Source organism: Pygocentrus nattereri, chromosome 24 (assembly GCF_015220715.1).
Source record: "Pygocentrus nattereri isolate fPygNat1 chromosome 24, fPygNat1.pri, whole genome shotgun sequence".
NCBI classification, from domain to species: Eukaryota; Metazoa; Chordata; class Actinopteri; order Characiformes; family Serrasalmidae; genus Pygocentrus; species Pygocentrus nattereri.
Window position 1 is genome coordinate 3,608,872 of NC_051234.1, and position 17,999 is coordinate 3,626,870.

At 40.7% G+C, this 17,999-nt stretch overlaps 1 protein-coding gene across 2 annotated transcripts; it reads left to right on the plus strand.

Moving 5' to 3' along the window:
• The first annotated feature begins 992 nt into the window (after positions 1-992).
• Positions 993-10,302, plus strand: zmp:0000000881 (serine/threonine-protein kinase Nek7). Of its 2 annotated transcripts, none has more exons than XM_017708692.1 (5): positions 993-1,076; positions 6,069-6,214; positions 6,925-7,063; positions 7,176-7,283; positions 8,497-10,302. In XM_017708692.1, exons 1-5 carry the CDS (start codon positions 993-995, stop codon positions 9,250-9,252), a joined length of 1,233 nt encoding a protein of 410 aa, XP_017564181.1. In that variant the 3' UTR covers positions 9,253-10,302. The 2 variants fall into 2 exon arrangements, with proteins under 2 accessions (XP_017564181.1, XP_037389861.1); XM_037533964.1 differs by lacking the exon at positions 993-1,076 and adding an exon at positions 4,108-4,172.
• Positions 10,303-17,999: the final 7,697 nt, after the last annotated feature.

Below are 17,999 nucleotides of genomic sequence, written 5' to 3' on the forward strand. Positions count from 1 at the left end.
GCGCATGTTGTACATAAATTAGTGTATGTACATTCCCACCAGAGACCCTTACATTAGACAATTTCCACTTTCACCCAAATCGACATACTTTGTAGGCTACATACATTCTTACGTTTAGTTGATTAACCTAAAGAGTAAAAAATAAATGTAAGCACCATAGAATTATTGGCCAGGACTGATAGGAACCTGCATTCAACTATATTTCTGTATCCGGATGTATCTCACTTCAACGTGTCTTAAAGTATTTTTTCAAATCTTTAAAGTTTTCTGTATAATTTCAGTCACTGAAATGTAAACAAAGTCATCCTGAATGGTTTAATGTGAAAATGTTTCATTGTAGAGAAACGTACCAGCTTCTTTACAGTGGTGGTGACAGGTACCAGTGGTCACCTTGCCTACAACACAAATACAGCAACTCCACATATGATCAAAAACCACCAGGGAACCTTCACACGTCTTATGGTTTGTCTATGAGATGCTGATGATGGTAAAATAGAGGTGAATCTGGAAAAATACATTTTCTTTTGCCTCACAGTGCCTTACACGAGCCCCTCTGCCATGAAAATACATGTTTCATACGTAATAATAACTTACATTTATGGCTGACGCTCTGATCCAGAGCGACTTACAATTGGATCATTTTACACAGGTGGGCGAAGGCGGTGTTAGGAGTCTTGCCCAAGGACTCTTGTTGGTATGGTGTAGGGTGCTTACCCAGGTGGGAATTGAAGCCCAGCCTACAGTGTAGAAGGCAGAGGTGTTAACCACTACACTGACCTACCACTTAAAAATACGTACATTCATAACCATCTAGTGTAGTGACTTTAGTGTAGAGATTTTAGAGGTAGACGTCTGGTTCCTATCACCACCACTGGCTTTGTTTACATCTCGACCATTTAGTTATGTAGAAGTTTTTGAAAAATCATTGGAGTTCCCCTTGCCTGTCACTACTTTTCATTTTCAGTTTGGAGGATGAGGGCGTGGTAGGAAAGATGACACCTCACAGGTGGTGGATTTATCAGTCTGAAATGCTCAACCTGAGTCAGATTCATATCAGAGGAGCACAGACGAGTAAGGTATGTTATCTTTTCCCTTAAATCTCATAAACAAAGGCTTTGGACACAGACAGCTGGTTTGTCCTATCTTCATGGACTAACTGAGGTTTTATTCTCACCTAAAACTTCTGCTAAGCTTCACTAAAACATTATAAAAGCAGAAAACACGTTTCTACCTATTAACTAACGTTGGCTTATTCCCTCAGACGGATTCTCCTTACATACGCTTTGTAAGACGAACCTACTTCATTCCAGTTTGGGTGGTGGTTTTGAGAAACAGCAGACGTAACTTACTTTACAGACTTAAAACGTGGTAACGTGAACCTGACAAGGTATTATAGGAAGCTAATTTAAGTAGCGTTAGCTTGCCGGTTCCAGAATATAAACCAAAGCGAGAACAACTGTCCGGATTTAACCTACACGGCCTAACTGAAGCGACGACGAGGCTTCTTGTTCGAATTTTTCCGTTCCACCTTAAATGGCGCAGCAGTCGTTATAACGCCTCACACGCCCGAATGGAACCGCTGCACCACTTAAGGTGGAACGGAAAAATTCGAATGACCCAAGTCAGTGGACATTAAAACGTCACATTTTTCAGTGAAGTGCTTTTTTATCGTTTAGTGGAGTTGAATTTTATTGCCTTGACTAATTTAACCTGCTGAAAAACACTTGAACGGTGAATTCCGTTCCGGTCTAAACTCGTTTACGCCGGTCACCCGCAAAACAACATAACGCCGCTGAGGGAAGAAAACCTCATCTCCATTTTTGTCGTTTTTCGGTTTTTGGCATAAATTGAAAATGCGTGTTGGCCTTTACACTGTGTGTAAATTTCATGAAGAATGGACTGAAAGAAAAGGCCCAAAATGACCTGAGAAGACGTCTGGTTCCATTGACTTGCATTGAAAGTAAAGTAGGTTTTTTCCTTCTCCTGTAAAGTCACCAGTGTGAAGATACGCGGTTTCCTGCCTCCAACGTTGATGAGTTGGTTTTGCTGTGCTAATCTATGAGCCGGGAAGTGACTTTGTAAAGTGAAGTGCTTTAGTTGTTATTGTAATGTTCTTGTGCTATTAAAATATGAAAACAGGCTGTTTTACACTTTTATTTAATGCTTTTCTACACTGTGTTGGGGTAAATTTCCCAGCTGTCTGAACAAAATCTTGTATCTCTAAAATGAGAACTTTAAAGGAGAAGACAAAAAAAAACATATTTTACTTCTAATGTAAATCAGTCGAACCATAATTAACCAATAATTCAAAGTCATTTTTTTAGCCGCTTCCAATTATGATGAAATGTACACACAGTGTAAGGGCCAACAGGTGTTTTCCAGTTATGCGGAAAAACAACAAAAGTGGAGATGTGAGGTTTTGCTCCAACAGCAGCGATTTGCAAACCTTTATAAATAAATGTGAGTAAAAACTGTTTTGTAATAATAAGATTGGCTAACATCCGATCAGCTACCTGTTAATATGCAGTTTATACAGTTACTCTGCAGCAGTTGTTGTTATTTACAGGTTTTTGATTGGCTGTTGTTGTTTACAGGTTGTCTATAGCTGGTCTTTTTATGACCATATCCTGAAGATTGTATTGTGACATCATTCATCACAATAATGCTAGAAGGTCATCATATTGCCCACCTGTACGATCGGTCATCATAGTGCTGCTACTGAACCTCTCTGTTATGTTCAGATTTACTCACATCCTTTGTCCTTGGGGTCAGTTTGACCCCAGCAATTTAAGCCTTGGAGAAATATCACAGTTTGGTGGTAATTATGTTTTCCCATCCCATATTTTGTGGGATCTATCGGTGGTTCTTGAGCCACTACAGGTATGGTTGTATATAGTTGGGGCACTACATAAACACAGGGAGGTTTTTTAAAGATGTTATGATGGTCTCACTGTTATCCAAAACAACTTAAACAAAAAGTGTGTAAAATGTCGATATTTCTTGTTTTATACAGCCGAAACAGCCTGGGGTGAAACTGACCCTAAAGGAGACTGATGCGCGTACAGGACATTGGACCCAGTCGTCCCCATTATACTAGAACTGGAGCATGGAATATGTCAATCATTTATTTAGACAAATTAGAGACTGAATGGGGTCAAATGGACCTCAAAAATAACAGGAGGGATTTTTTTCCTAATCTTTTTTTCCAAGTTTAACCACTTTTCGTTCAGTCACATGGACAGTTTTCCCCCTCACAATTCCGGTAACTTCAAGGTGGCTTAACTGGGACATGTCATAATCTAGTTTGACAGCCTGCGCTGCCCTGGAGGAAAGGCTTGTACTTTTAATCACAGTATTTGTTTGATGAGCAGCACTAGCCTGAACACAATCCACGTCGCTGAACACTTAATTAGCAGCAATTTACTGCTCTCTGAACTTCTTCACCAAAAATACTGACTTTAGGTGCATGTGAACTTGTATGTGAGGTGTGTGTTGATGCCACTACTGAATTACAGACTTGAGCCGCAAAAGTCTTTAAAAAATATCAATATTTTAGCCCTACTGTAGATTGAAAAAAGTCATGGAAAGGCTTTAAATAGTTTTACTACAACACCGCAGCCTAAACCTTCAGAAACAGTAGCCTTTGCACCATGAGTTACTGAACGTTGAATACGAAGCTGAAGAAGTAGGGCTTCGTAGCGCCCTGACTCCGCCCTGGGCGAGTGTAGTTGTTTTTAGCAGGTGACGCACTCAAAAAATATGTTTGAGCATGTAAAGTTCCGTGGAGGCAGACTAGCTCTCTGAATGTTGCCTTCATCCATCCATTATATGAGTAATCTGAGGTTAAATCGGAGACTGTAGGCTAAACGGGATGACAATAGTCTGGCATTCTTACTGCTGGTTCTCATGAAACATTGGCTGCATATTCACTTTCTGTTATGGTGAAGGGATTGGCAGAATAATAATACAGGCAATCAGATTTCTGCAGTCTGATTATTCAGGTGGTCCTGTGAACAGCTCACTTCTCAGTGCACGTGAGCTCTTACTCGGATTTCTTTCGGGTTTCTGCCAAAACAGCCGAAAATAAGCCAAGAGCCTTGAAATGGCAACAAAACACTTCTGGATCAACTGAAACCAACTGCTTGACTAAAGGAAGGATTTAAATATTCTAGGTGATGTATGTTCATATTTTCAGGCGCAATGTTTTTAAAAAGCCACAGCTTGAAGTTTGAGTTTTACATTACGTTTATGTCGTGTGTTCTACTGTGAGTTTATTGGCTGGTTGTAAAGCAGAACTCTGAGTGCTGTCTGACTCATATAGACCTGGAGTTCCCCATTATCTGATTACTCAGTGCATGTAAACACGTTGATAGTATTACTGACAAAATCTTCTGCAGTTATGAGATTATTAAGTGCGTGTAAACGCACTCAAAAACTCTGGTTGTTCTCTTTTTCAGGAAAAGTATAAATTAAATAGACACTATTTAAATAGTTTAGTGTATTTTTAAACACTTAATTGTAGAAAAATAGAATAATAAAAATGAAAAAAGAAAAAAAAATATATATATATATAATAAAATATAATAATATCAGGGCATCATTGCTCAAACACACTATACATATAGACATATGTATAAGAAAATATCTTTTCTATTATTTTTATGAATACCATTCCAATAAGTTTAAATTTGCTCACAGCCGCAGATGAAATTTAAAGTACGGCTGGTATCTTGTTTTTTGTTTTGCCTTTTTTTGTCATTTGTTCCTTTTATTGCATTTATAGCTCCCCACAGATAAGTATGTATCAGCATTAGCATCAGCACTGACCGATCCATGGGTGGCAAGTATCAGATACCAGCCTCGGCCCAGAATTCTCACACCTCTGAATCTCTGAATGACCCCACAGGCTTCCACAGGATGAAAAACTAAACAGCAAAGAAACCTTTGTTTTATAGCTCCAAGTGATTTTACATGACTGTGTTGGTAATGATGTGTTTCTACATGTTGCCGCTCTCCACTTTCCTGCCTCTGAGGTGGAGGAACAAGGGTAACTAAAGCACACTCTGTAAGTTTGGGCCTGCTGAAGACTATAACGTGAAGCTTTTTGCTACTACGCTTGTTCTTGCTGAGTGAAACACGATGAAATTGTCCAGCATATTTGAGCAAAGCTGTAATCCACCATGCTGTCCTTTTATTCTTTAGTATGGCCTATAAATTCGGAGGTATTCGGTGTTAAAAGTGCCTAGAGAGGTTTTTACCCACCAGTAAAGGTGTTATTGAGGTTTTACTGATGACGAATATTCTTTAAAACTTGTGAAGAATGAGGAAAAAATGATAAGGATAAAGAAAAAGAACTGTGTAAGATCGGAGGCATCTCGGGAAAGTTATATTCGCACTCCACCTCCTGCTTTCGTTAGGGAATCCGATGGAATACCGGATGGGGCTACTCCATATTAATGGTTTTGGAATTGGAAATATCCAGCAAGCTCATGTAGGTGTGATTGGCCAGGTGTCCACATATTTTTGGCCATTTAGTGTACCTCTTTACCTCGTTTTAGACTAAAACCTCTTAAAATTATCATAAAATAATGTCTTCTGTGTCAAGAGCTTTTAGAGGCATCAAACTCTGTAGACGTCTGGTTCCTATAGCCATAGGCTCATAGCCTAGAGACTCTGAAAGACTTTGTTTACATCTTAACAATTACAGGAATTTTGAAAAATCATTCAAATTTACTTTTCATTCAGTTGAATTGCTGTGAATTATATACCTTGAAAGTCATAAACAGATACTATACACCTAAAATGTGCACAGTATAATATTACGTGTTACGTGTGTTAGTGCCAGGTGTTGCCCAACTCACCTGACCTCATTCTTTGGGGATTTTTTTTATGCCCCACCTCAAAGTACAGAGAACACGTCAAAGGAGGAAATAAGATTGTGAAACCTGAAAAATTGGGAAATATAAGGATGATGATGATGATGATGATGATGATGATGATGATGATGATGATGATGATAATAATAGACGGATTGTTCATCAATCTCATTTGTCTTGTTTTTCCACCAGATGGACTACTCTACAAGAACACTAGCAAGGGGCTGCTTTGGAAAAATATATAAGGAGAATTTCAATGGCACCTGGGCAGCGATGAAGAAAGTGCCTCTGGGCATCATCAGCAAGGAGCAACTTGAAAGAGAGTGCAAAGTTTATTAGTGAGTAAAGCTGCAATCCTGATTCTACCATGTCGGTGTCAATATTATCAAAATCTAAAAAGCTAATGTGAAAACAAATGTGACCACCGTTAATTTTACCAATGGATGAAGTTTTCTTTTAATTTGAAGGATTATTAACTGTAAATACACTCAAGATGTTCTAAGAATAAAAACTTTACATTATGTAGGGGACGTTTTAAACTTTGAACTGGTTATTTACAAAAATGCCGTTTTAACCCACACCGTCTGTTTTGGAGGTCTTCAACTCAACTACTCGTTTTTTATTTAATAACTTTAACTGTTTTGATTTGAAATGGGTATGATTTACAAAACCGGATATGAACCAGATTTTCATCTTCTTAGGTAAACCGACAGGTTAACATAAACTCAGTCAAACCCCACTTTTATAAGTTAAGTGCTACTTTTATCATCACGATTTTTTGATGCCAAGAAAGCTGCAGTTGTGCTGAGTTTTATAGTCGTCTTTGTGGAGAGGTGTGATTTGTTTTCAAAGCAGGAGGTTCTCACCTCCTTGTTTACCCCTCATTGCTTGCTAGCAGCTCAACGCTGAGAGCCATCCCTTGTTCTACAGAGCCATCCCTTGTTCTACAGAGCCATCCCTTGTTCTACAGAACCATCCAATGTTACTCTGTCAATGAAAAGTGGTTCCTCAATGACTCATGGCAATCACTTTGATTCTCAATTTGCAGTAATGCCCATCACAACAATGTGGTTAAGCTTCTTGGAGATCCGTGGCTGCAAGATGGAAAGTGGCACATTCCTCTGGAGTTTATCTTTGGAGAGGATCTCGAGACGACCATATTTAATGTACAGAGATCTAAAATACAGGTAAGGCTACGTGTTTAATACTAAACCATTCTTTACAAATGATCAATTAAGCAGAGTAAAATTTGAATGTTCTGTCGTGTATGTTAAAAGTTCTAATGAAACATTCCTACAGCTGACCCCAAAGGTGAAGGCCACCATCATCACTGGTATGTGTGAAGGCTTGTTCCACCTCCACAGCAAAGACATCGTCCACCAGGATCTTAAACCTGACAACATCATGGTAAGTGTGACGCAGGGTCAGTTAAATTCTTTAATTGCGAAACAGGTTTGGACATCTCCTCCTTACCCCTAATGTACTGATCAGCCAAGGTATGTCTGAAATTTGCTTTGTTAGTATTGCGCTGGATCTATGAGGCCAGTGTACCTAACAATAGCAATAGAAGGTTATAGCAACCAGTTCAGGAACATGTCATGCAAACAGAATATTTGTCGTTTTACACATTGAACTAATCATCCTCAACATATGTGCCACGCAAGATTTCGTGACACGCTCTCAGACTAATGATAAGGAAGATAAGCGGTAAGTCAGCAGTCACAAAAGAGTTGCAGGAGGAACTGAAAGCAGCAGGAACAAAGAAAAAGAATGAGAAACAAGCTGTACCACAATTGTCTGTTGCTACAACCCACACAAAACTCCGCTGTCCAAAAGAAGCGTCTACAACTTACCCCCAAGCATTTAGGCAAGAATGTCCAATCTTATTTGCAAAGGGCCGGTGTATCTGCAGGTTTTTTTCCAAACAAGCAGGAACGTGCCTGGTTCTACTTGTTTAAACAGTCGGCCAGGCTTTAAACAACTAATCAGGTAAGGTCCTGTGTGGTTGAAAACCTGCAGCCGCACTGACCCTTGGTGGATAAGATTGGACAACCCTGATTTAGACAAATCAGAATTCCAGAAAACCCTCTCTGGACTCTGGGCTTTTTGTTTTATTTATTTTGTCTGTTTTAAAACATTCAGTTTTGAAATGGTACAAATATTGTTGGTTAGTGTAGTGGGTAACACCTCTGCCTTCTACGCTGTAGACTGGGGTTCAGTCCCCCACCAGGGCAAGCACCCTACACTATACCAATAAAGGTCCTTGGGCAAGACTCCTAACACCGCCTTCGCCTACCTATGTAAAATGATCAAATTGTAAATCGCTCTGGATAAGAGCGTCAGCCAAATGCCGTAAATGCAAATATGTACTTTTGCCTTGGAAAAACATGTGAGGTACACAGTTGGAACTTAACCATTTTTGTACCTGTGAGGGTGCATTTACATTGTTTGTGCCTTGATAAATGAAAAGTGTACCTGCACAGTTCCTTCATTTCTGACAGTGTAGCTCCAGTGCAAAACAAATCTGGGACATAACATTTGCTGTAGGGAGAAAATGGTAAAACTGAGATTTGTAGATTGCAGTAATAAACAAATGACCTGTTCCTCTTCATCCCATTAGGTTGAACATGGTACCCATCGTGCTGTGATCATTGATATGGGCCTCGCAAAATTCTCATTCAACGGCTTATCCTCCGCCCAGAACTTGGGGAATGAGGCCTACTCCGCACCTGAGATCCTGCAAGCCAATGGAGTTCGGGACAAGCGCTCGGATGTGTGGGCCATGGGCAAAATTATCGCCGAACTCCTCGCAAGAGTCAGGCTGCCAACCACCTTTGTGTCTCCCACCAAGATCAGGGAGACTTTGAATGACAGCCCTTACTGCAACGTTGTGTCCAAGATGGTGACCACCAACCCCTCAGAGAGAACCTCCATGGTTGGAGTGATCAGTGAAATCCGGCGGGCTGGTGTCATTTTAGGGGCAGATGTGGTCACGAAGCCAGGGGCAGGAATAGGACGACCTAACCCCGTTTTGGTGGCACAAGACGGTGCCAGAGGGCCAGGGCCTGTTGGCCTAGCTCCAAACCAAAAAGCTCATCGTCTACCAACACCTTTTCCCAAAGCACCAGCAGCTGACGCATCAGTGGTTCGCTTCAACCATAGCCCATCTCCACAACCAGTGGCGTTAGTTTCAGGTTCCAACAGAGCGTTTGTCACCGAGTTCTCGAAGATGTCCATTCCTTGTCCCTTGCCACCAGATGGAACAGTGACCCAACGACGTTATGATGACAAAAGTGGACAGCTGCAGATCAAAGAGATAGTGACGAGGAATGGCAAGATTGTTAAGTATGAGGATGTGAAAATAAGTAAGTCGTGAAGATCAGGAAGCCTGGGAATGGCCACTTTTACTGTTCCTGTATTGGTACCGAAACCTTGACTGTGGCCTGATATTGGTACCAGTCCAATACTCCCACTCTAAATATCTAGGTATTCGTTTATGTTAACGTCATGCTATTTGTAGCTACTTCACTTTGTTACAAGCAATTCTGCTATTTCAGGATTGACTTTGGACTGGATTCATTCCTTTTTTCGTCAAGCCAGCATTTTTGGATCAATGCCGTATGAATGGTGTAGTTATGGTTCTAGGGTGCAGGAGCATTTGTGAGTGTGCATGTTGTTTTTTTGTGTGTGTGTGTGTGTGTTTTTGTTGTTTCTTGTGCAGGAAGGTTATAGACTTTCAAGCAGTGTCCTGTGAATTTAGGGTGAGTCTGGGGAAAATTGGTGCTGTTGTCTGTATAGTGAACAAAATGTATATATACAATGCAATACTGGAACCATCATAAATGAGTTCGACTGTAAAATCACTGTTACGAGGGAAAAAGCGTGAAGTAGAGCGATGGTTGCAAGTGGTGGATATAAAATGTTAGCTGAAAACAGAAATAAACCTGTGAGAGGTACGAGCCAGTAAGCATGTTTTCCCTGTATTTCATTCACTTTTAATGAAATGCGGTGTTTCCAGAAGCTTACATGGGAAAAGAAGGCTCATGTTTTATGTATGTACAGATTTTTTACCGTAAAATTCATGCTCTTTAATACATTGGCCATCTTTGTCAATGCCAGGTTTGAATTAATTCCAGATTGTTTTTATGTACATATGTACATACACATATAGTAAGAGTTCGCTCTGTAACTGGTGTAATTAGGGGAGCTGCACATTCCTGTGGGCGGAGCTGTGGTGACAGATATTGCTGTTTAATAAGACGACTGACTGTTGACTCGCTTTGCCTTAAAGGATGTCATTCAGCTTCTTGTCAGAGATATTTATGTCCCATAATCATTCCAGTCATTCAGCTTGTTCTCACTGTTTTTAAAGCCATTTGTCCACTGAGCAATGTGAAATAAACTAAAATGATTTACAACAGAAAAACAGCAGGTTTGTTTACCTTTTATCCCCTACCTGTAAACCTAGAATTAAGTTTTCATGAGCAATAAAACACTGCATAATAAGGACATATTTCATAGTATAACCAAGTCCATACGCTCCACACAGTCCATATATGGACACAAAAACTGCTCAATTTTTGTGATATCATGAAAATCATTGCATTTACATGTATCCTTGTTGTCAGAAGAAAACCTCGTATCTCCAAAATGACAACTTTACAGGAGAAGGAAAAAACCTACTCTACTTTTAATGTAAGTCAATGGAACCGGACTTTTTCCCAGGTCATTTTGGGCCGTTTCATTTGGTCCATTGATCATGAAATTCACATACAATGTAAAGAGCAATAGGAATTTTCAGATTCTGTCACAAAATGACAAAAATGGAGATACAAGGTTTTCTTCCGACAGCAGTTGTGTGTGTGTGTGTTAGTTATATACACACACATAGAATTGAATTGAGTTCAGAGCCATTAGCTAACTGTGTTTTTGCACACTGTGAAATTAGACCTCCGCATTTAACCCAACCGTGCAGAGAAACACCCACATGCATGCACACTAGTGAACACACACACTTGGGGGTGGTGGGCAGCCCTACTCAGCTTAAAGCAGTTTTGACCTGCCTGTTGACTCCGAAGTTATAGAGTGTTTCAGCCTAAGCTGCTTTTTAAACGAAGCAACCAATCAGAATGGAGGTCATTTACATATATCAGTCCTAAAGGCACAGTGATAAAAACAGGCTATTTCACTATAAGAGCTAATAAGAGAAAACGGTTATAAACCTAAGCAACATTTCGCCTCCTATGAGGTGGGCTGACTCCCCCTGTGCCGAGGTTGGCTGACTCGGCCTGCACTGAGGTGGGCCTATTCCACCTGGACGTCCACTGTGGAGGTGGGAACTTAAAGCAGCTTCTGAAAACACTTCAGTATGCGTTGCCTGCTTGGTGAGTAATGCTTGGCTTATCCTTACCACCTAAAACAAATGCTTCTAGTTTAAATGCCATGTAATTCCAGTCATCCAACACTGTCACCACCCTACATTATCAGTTTGGAGAATGAGGGCATGGTATGAAGGACGACACTCAATCTGAGCCAGATTCATACTCTGCCAAGTACAGACGACTAAGACTCAGTATGCAAATTTTTTATCTCCTGATCAACCAGACTGACAGACCTCCTGGCAACTTGTATTGCGTGCTATCTTAATAGGGTAATGGTGATCAAATCTTAGCTCTATTCAACTTCACTGCACAACTCGCAAGGCAGAAGTCCCTTACTTACTCAGGTGTCGTGTGGCTGTGCTAATCCCAAACATAAAGGGATCTAAATCACTTATGTTGAAAAGTTTTCACATGCTCTTAACTTTTTTGTTATTCATATACTTACAGCACACACAGCCACTTCAAATCTGCCCACACAGTGTCTTGACTTTTTACTTGTAACAAAAGTGTTTTCATAAGCATAAACAAAGATAAGTCCAGAAACAAAACTCTACACGGAAATGGAAATATGTAAAGAGGTTCAAAATGAGTGAATTCAGTACGTATTGATGGTGCAGATAAAATAGCATTCTTGTAAAGACCGCAAGTAGCTCTGCATGGAACCACAACTAATAACCCCCCCCCCCCGAAAAAAAGCACAGAGAAGTCCGTCTAAAATCAGCTCTGCTGGACCAGCACACTCTGGTCAGACCAAACAAATCGAACTTTTTGACAATAATTTGGTTTTTCATAGTTGGAGAAAGACGGCTTGTGCGTATGATCCTGGGAACACCACACCAACAGTGAAGTATGATGGTGGGAGCATCATGACTTGAGGTTCTAATTCGAATCTGTGTTTGCACACTGTGAAATTAGACCTCTGCATTTGTCCCATCCCTGCAGTGATGGGACAAACATCCACATACATGCACACTAGTGAGCACACTTGCCCGGAGCGGTGGGCAGCCCTATCCATGGCTCCCGGGGAGCAATTGGGGGTTAGGTCCCTTGCTCCAAGGGCACTTCAGTCATGGACTGTCAGCCGAGGGGATTGAACCCGGGGCTGGTTCCCTAACCTTCAGCCTACAGACTTGAATCCAGTTGACAATTTTGAAATTCCAAAAAAAGGAAATTCTGCGGTCATAAACGGTCACCATTGCTAAAAGTCTAGATGATGGCTACCACTAATTGTGCATCAATGAGTGAGCTACCAGTTTCTACCTTAGACTCTGTGTGCCGTAGACTCTGTGGTCATTAATATTCCAAAACTTTCTATTTATATTTATTATCATTTCATAAGCAAAAAAACAGCATGTCGAATTCCTCCTTGTCTGTTATCAGTGGTCAGCAGGCTGATGTCACTGACAATGCAGGACTCGCACTTCCAATACACATTTCATCCAGCAGAGGGCGCCTAGGTTCACTAGTTCGGTGAACAAAACGTGGTCTTTTGTTTCTTCCCACAGGTGGAACATGACACCCACTCGGCCACCGGGGTGTATACAGCACATTTTATACACCACATTTATTTTAATAGGCTCCATTGCACATGCACAGTCCAGCAAACCATGCCTCGTTTCTACCCTCACTGTCCAGTTTATCAGCTCCACTTACTGCATAGCTGCACTCTGTAGTTCTACAGTTACAGACTGTAGTCCATCTGTTTCTCTGATACTCTGTTACCCTGTTCTTCAGTGGTCAGGACCCCACAGAGCAGGTACTGTTTGGGTGGTGGATCATTCTCAGCACTGCAGTAACACTAACCTGGTGGTGGTGTGTTAGTGTGTGTTGCGCTGGTCAGACACAGCAGTGCTGCTGGAGTTTTTAAACACTGTGTCCACTCACTGTCCACTCTATTTGACATTCATACCTTGCTGGTCCACCTTGTAGATGTAAGTTCAGAGACGACAGCTCATCTGCTGCTGCAGTTTGTGTTGGTGGTCCTCTAGTCCTTCATCAGTGGTCACAGGACGCTGCTGGCTGGATATTTTTGGTTGGTGGACTGTTCTCAGTCCAGCAGTGATACTGAGGTGTTTAAAAACACACTAACACACCACCACCACGTCAGTGTCACTGCAGTGCTGAGAATGACCCACCACCCAAATAGTACCAGCTCTGTGAGGGTCCATGGGGGTCCTCTGGGGGTCCTGTGCTGCTTCCAGACAGGTGTATTACATGATCCACTTAAGAAATAAACGTCCTACCATGCTGCATATATAAACATGCTGAACAGGCCCACTTGACCTCAGTTTCAGATCAAGATAGCAAGAGGAAAAGATCCAAGTCATATTGAAAGAGGGTTCATCCTTGGGTCATGGACGGCAGGAGCTACTCAACTAGGTCTATTTACTGTTTAAACAGATGCGGCAACTATAGTGGCGTCTTCGTTCAGATCCTTGGAAAAGCCATCTGAAGTGCACTCAGTGACCATGATGCTCATGCATTACTGCGGCATGTAGGGGAAACAGAAGAGGCACATAAAAATGAATTATGAGTGTTTTTATACACAAATTCACAAGAGGACCTGTACGTATGATTCCCCTCAGATTCCCCAGAGACCAGACACTTTAAAAAACAAGCAAGTTTTGTTAGGGAACATGATCAGTGCTGTGTTCTAGATAACATAATACATTGAGTAATGACTGTTTTTACTGGGAAGCTTATAATATTCAGTGTCCAGTATACTAGACATTTGGAAGTAGGCACATAAAGGCCCAATGCCATTCCACCACTTGTCCCTACCACTCAGCCCTTAGCCCACCACGTCTGGGGGTAGGGTGTCCCGATTTGTGTTGAGATAGAGGGGCAGGGCGACGTGTTAGGGCTACAAACAGAGGTTTTTCAGATACACACTACGAGAAAAACGAAAAAAAGCGACCAAAGAAGCCCAGGAATGTGACGATGTTTACTCTTAGAAATTACGACAACCATTGTGTTCTCTTAGTTTAATGCCGTTTCAATGTACTATGGCTCTTTTCACAGAAAATTGCTAGTAGTATGATGATGTTTCAGTAGCTGGCTAAATTTCCACGTAAACCACAGAAGGTTTAAGGTTGGACGTGAAAAATTCTAATAGCTGGCTTCAGCCCCGTATCGCCAGAGAATTAGGGGGGGTGATAATAATTAATTGCCCCCCTCTTTGAAGGCGTATGATCCCTAAATGTAACTAAAGCCCAGCAGTGAGGAGCTGGACTTTCCCCTCCTCTGCGGTCACTGCAGACGGGCAGGGTCGCCTACAGAGCGGCGCTAGTAGCTGTTAATGAAGCGATGCTCTTTTCATTTGAGCGACGTCTCATTTTGTAAGGGACAATTTCAACCACCACCCCTTGGAAATCAGCTTTAAGGGGTAAAGTGACACTCGAAAACAAGGGGTAGGGGTAAAAATAAGAAATGGGATCATTTATATCACCAACAACAGACACAAAGAAAGCGCTGAATGCTTCCTCAGTTTACTGGATGTACATTTGCATGAAACTCGTAAAAACGCTCAGACTTCTGCATGAATGGCTCCAAACATATCAAACTAGTTTCACACAATAACATTAAGCAAGAAGCTTAAACACAAAGCATATAAGCAAATCATTGTTATCGGAACAAAACCATGAATCTCTTTTTGATGTTTATCGGTTTTTTGACATAATTTGAAGACGCCTGTTGCTCTTAACACTGTGCACACATTTCATGGTGAATGGACCAAAAGAAACGGCCCTAAATTACTTGGAACAGAGTTTGGTTCCATTGACTTGCATTAACAGTAAGGTAGATTTTTTCCTTCTCCTGTAAAGTTACGAGGTTTTGATGAGACAACAGTGAAATGGTGCACTTGTGATGAAGTACGTGTCTCGGCCCGGCAGTAGGCTGTGGTAGGGGACAGACTTTATGGGTAGCGTCGGGCAAATGGTCAGTAACAGGAATAAGCACAGCTGGTACAAGAGGTTCGTCTTCCCTCATTTCAGGTGAAAGTCCTCCAGCGTCTCTCTTGGTAAACCAGTCTTTTAATAGAACGTCATTAATTAGTGACGCTGACGTCTATTAAAATGATCAGAAGCACAAAACACTGAAGGTAAACAGTTTCCATCAGGGAGAACCGAGTGGCTCTGAAATCACTTTTTACACACAAGCAAAGTTTCAGTTTCAGATTTATTTACAACTTAGTTCCAAGTTTAAGTTGAATAAAAACTGGCTTTAAACTCAGGATCACAGATGAGCTCCTTTACTATGTTGATCTGTAGGCGTCTGTTCATAAACATAAACCAGCCCAAACTCATTTACTATAAAATGAAATGGTGTTTGTAGAAATTCAGAAAAAAGCCGCGTCAGTCTCGACTGCATATGTGGACATATTTCTATATTGAGCTCTATTTACACAAAGTTAGGTTAGTTCATCATTTATGTTGAACAGACTCTCCCAAAGTTTTACGCTGCTGCGCTGACGTTGAACCGCGTGCTGCACTGGGTCGGTATGACCAACAGGTCAAAACCAGCTCTAAACAAAGTGACCGCTGGGCCCTGATTGGTGCTCTGGCTTTGCGCTTCTTTCGTTTTGACATGTTACGTTTTTATACACACAGAAACCAAAAGGAACGACAGATTTCTCAAAATGTAGGAGGAAAAAGTCGGATATTAGACTCTGAAATGTAGTGGAGTGAAAGGAGAAAGTCCAGAACGGAGAAACTTCAGTACAGATACACCAAAAATACTAAAGTACAGAAACTAATTACATTTACTCAGTTACTCAGTTACTGTCCACCACTGTCCTTAACAGACCATAGGCCCACCAGCAGGCCCAAAGTTATATTACATTATTATTGTTATTATTATTTACGACCTAAGAAGAGCTACATTACTTTGCATTGAAGTCCCTGTAGTTGCTGAATAAGAAGGTTTAGTATGTCGTAAGCCTGAGATTTTAAGGGGCTAAATGACCACCCGATAGAAAGAGGCACATAACAGGGAGTGTGGCGATGTTCCCGCTTCTACAGAGCTAGGATTCCTGGTAAATACGTCCTGTAGGGGGTGATATGGGTTTTTTAAGATGTAATTAAATATAGTTAACTAAAGACTAAAGATGTAACTAAAGATTTAGCTTTTAATTATATTTTTATTGTCCAAAACAATAAAAGCATAAGAGGCCTGCATTTTAAACACACAGAAATACATTGCTGTAACATTCAGACAGGACAGGTGGAGGACAGTAAGGCTAATAGCGCCCCCCAGTGGAAGAACCATGCAGATTTCTCCCTGGCTACCCTGAAGTAGAGAGAAATGACACCCACGCTGAACAATAAACGCTGTATGTTTCATAGACCTAAGCCCATATTTGGCCAGCGTTTCAGAATGACGAGTGCATTGATTTGGTTGACATGTTTATCTTTTATCTGAACCAGCACCCGTTCAAAGTGCCCCACAGTGAAAAAAAGTATATCGATGTTGTCGGGAACAAAACCTTATATCTCCAAAACGGCAACTTTACCGGAGAAGGAAAAACATAGTTTACTGACAATGTAAGTCAATGGAACCAGAATTTTTTACAAGTGATTTTAGGTCATTTCTTTTGCTCCATTCATCATGAAATTTACACACAATCTGAAGTGTACAGTGTATTTTCAAAGTATGTCAAAAACTGAAAAATGACAAAAAAAGACCTTTGATATCGTCCCTGTCCAGAGAAAAACAAGCATCTCAAAAATAGTAACTTCACAGGAGAGGGCAAAAACACTCTTACCTTTCAATGCAAGTTTAGGTAAAGAGCTTTTAATTTCAACTGATTTTAAAGCATTTCTATTGGTCCAATCACGATGAAATTCTCACACAGCTGGTGTGTTGAAATAATGGAGAAAAATCAAAATCGACAAAAATGGGGCTACATGCTTCTCTTTGGACAGCAGCGATATGTGCAAGGATTATGTCATGATCTTTTAAAAACGCAAAGCTTTAACTGAGATTTCATTTTCATGCTGTCCCACGTTTTCATGTCACTACCGAAACGAAGCGTTTTAGTCTGTAGGCGGAGTCTTGTTTAAGCCATGCCCTTGCATTTTGGAGCAGGAAGCAGTAAAATCCCATTAAGTGTCTTTACACCCACTCAATAATCCAATCATAAACAAAATTCTGCAGGTCTCTGATTCTTTAAATGATCATGTCAACAGTGTAGAGTAAAATCTGATGAGAAATCTGAAGCAGAGGCTGGATTTCAGCTCAGTAATCAGATTTCTCAGTGCTGTGAGCTCTTACTCTGATTTCTTTCAGGGTTTCTCAGTCTGAGCATGGGTGAAAACAGACGGCGGTACCGGAAATAAGCGAGCAGCATCACCACGAGATGCAGTAAACACTTTTGGAGCGACACTGAAACCAACTACATACTTGACAAAATGAAAGCCCATTGTGTATTGGTCAGTGCAGTCCATTGAAATTACAAACAAAAAAAAGTATTAAAAAGCAATCAAATAAATAAAATAAGATTTTATTTAAGGGTTTGAGTTTGTTTACTGACAAAATCTGATTTTCCGCAGTTATCAGATAGTTGAGTGCATGTAAATGCACTCATTGTTTTGAAGTAAATATGTCCCAAAGTTTGAAAATCATTGTGTAAAATTAAGGATGGTCACTAACGAAACACATTTTCTGCAACTAAGTAAGCTTGTTTGTGTTCTAATGAAAAATATTATGATGTCTGTACAACTAATTAAAGCTGAGCTTGCCA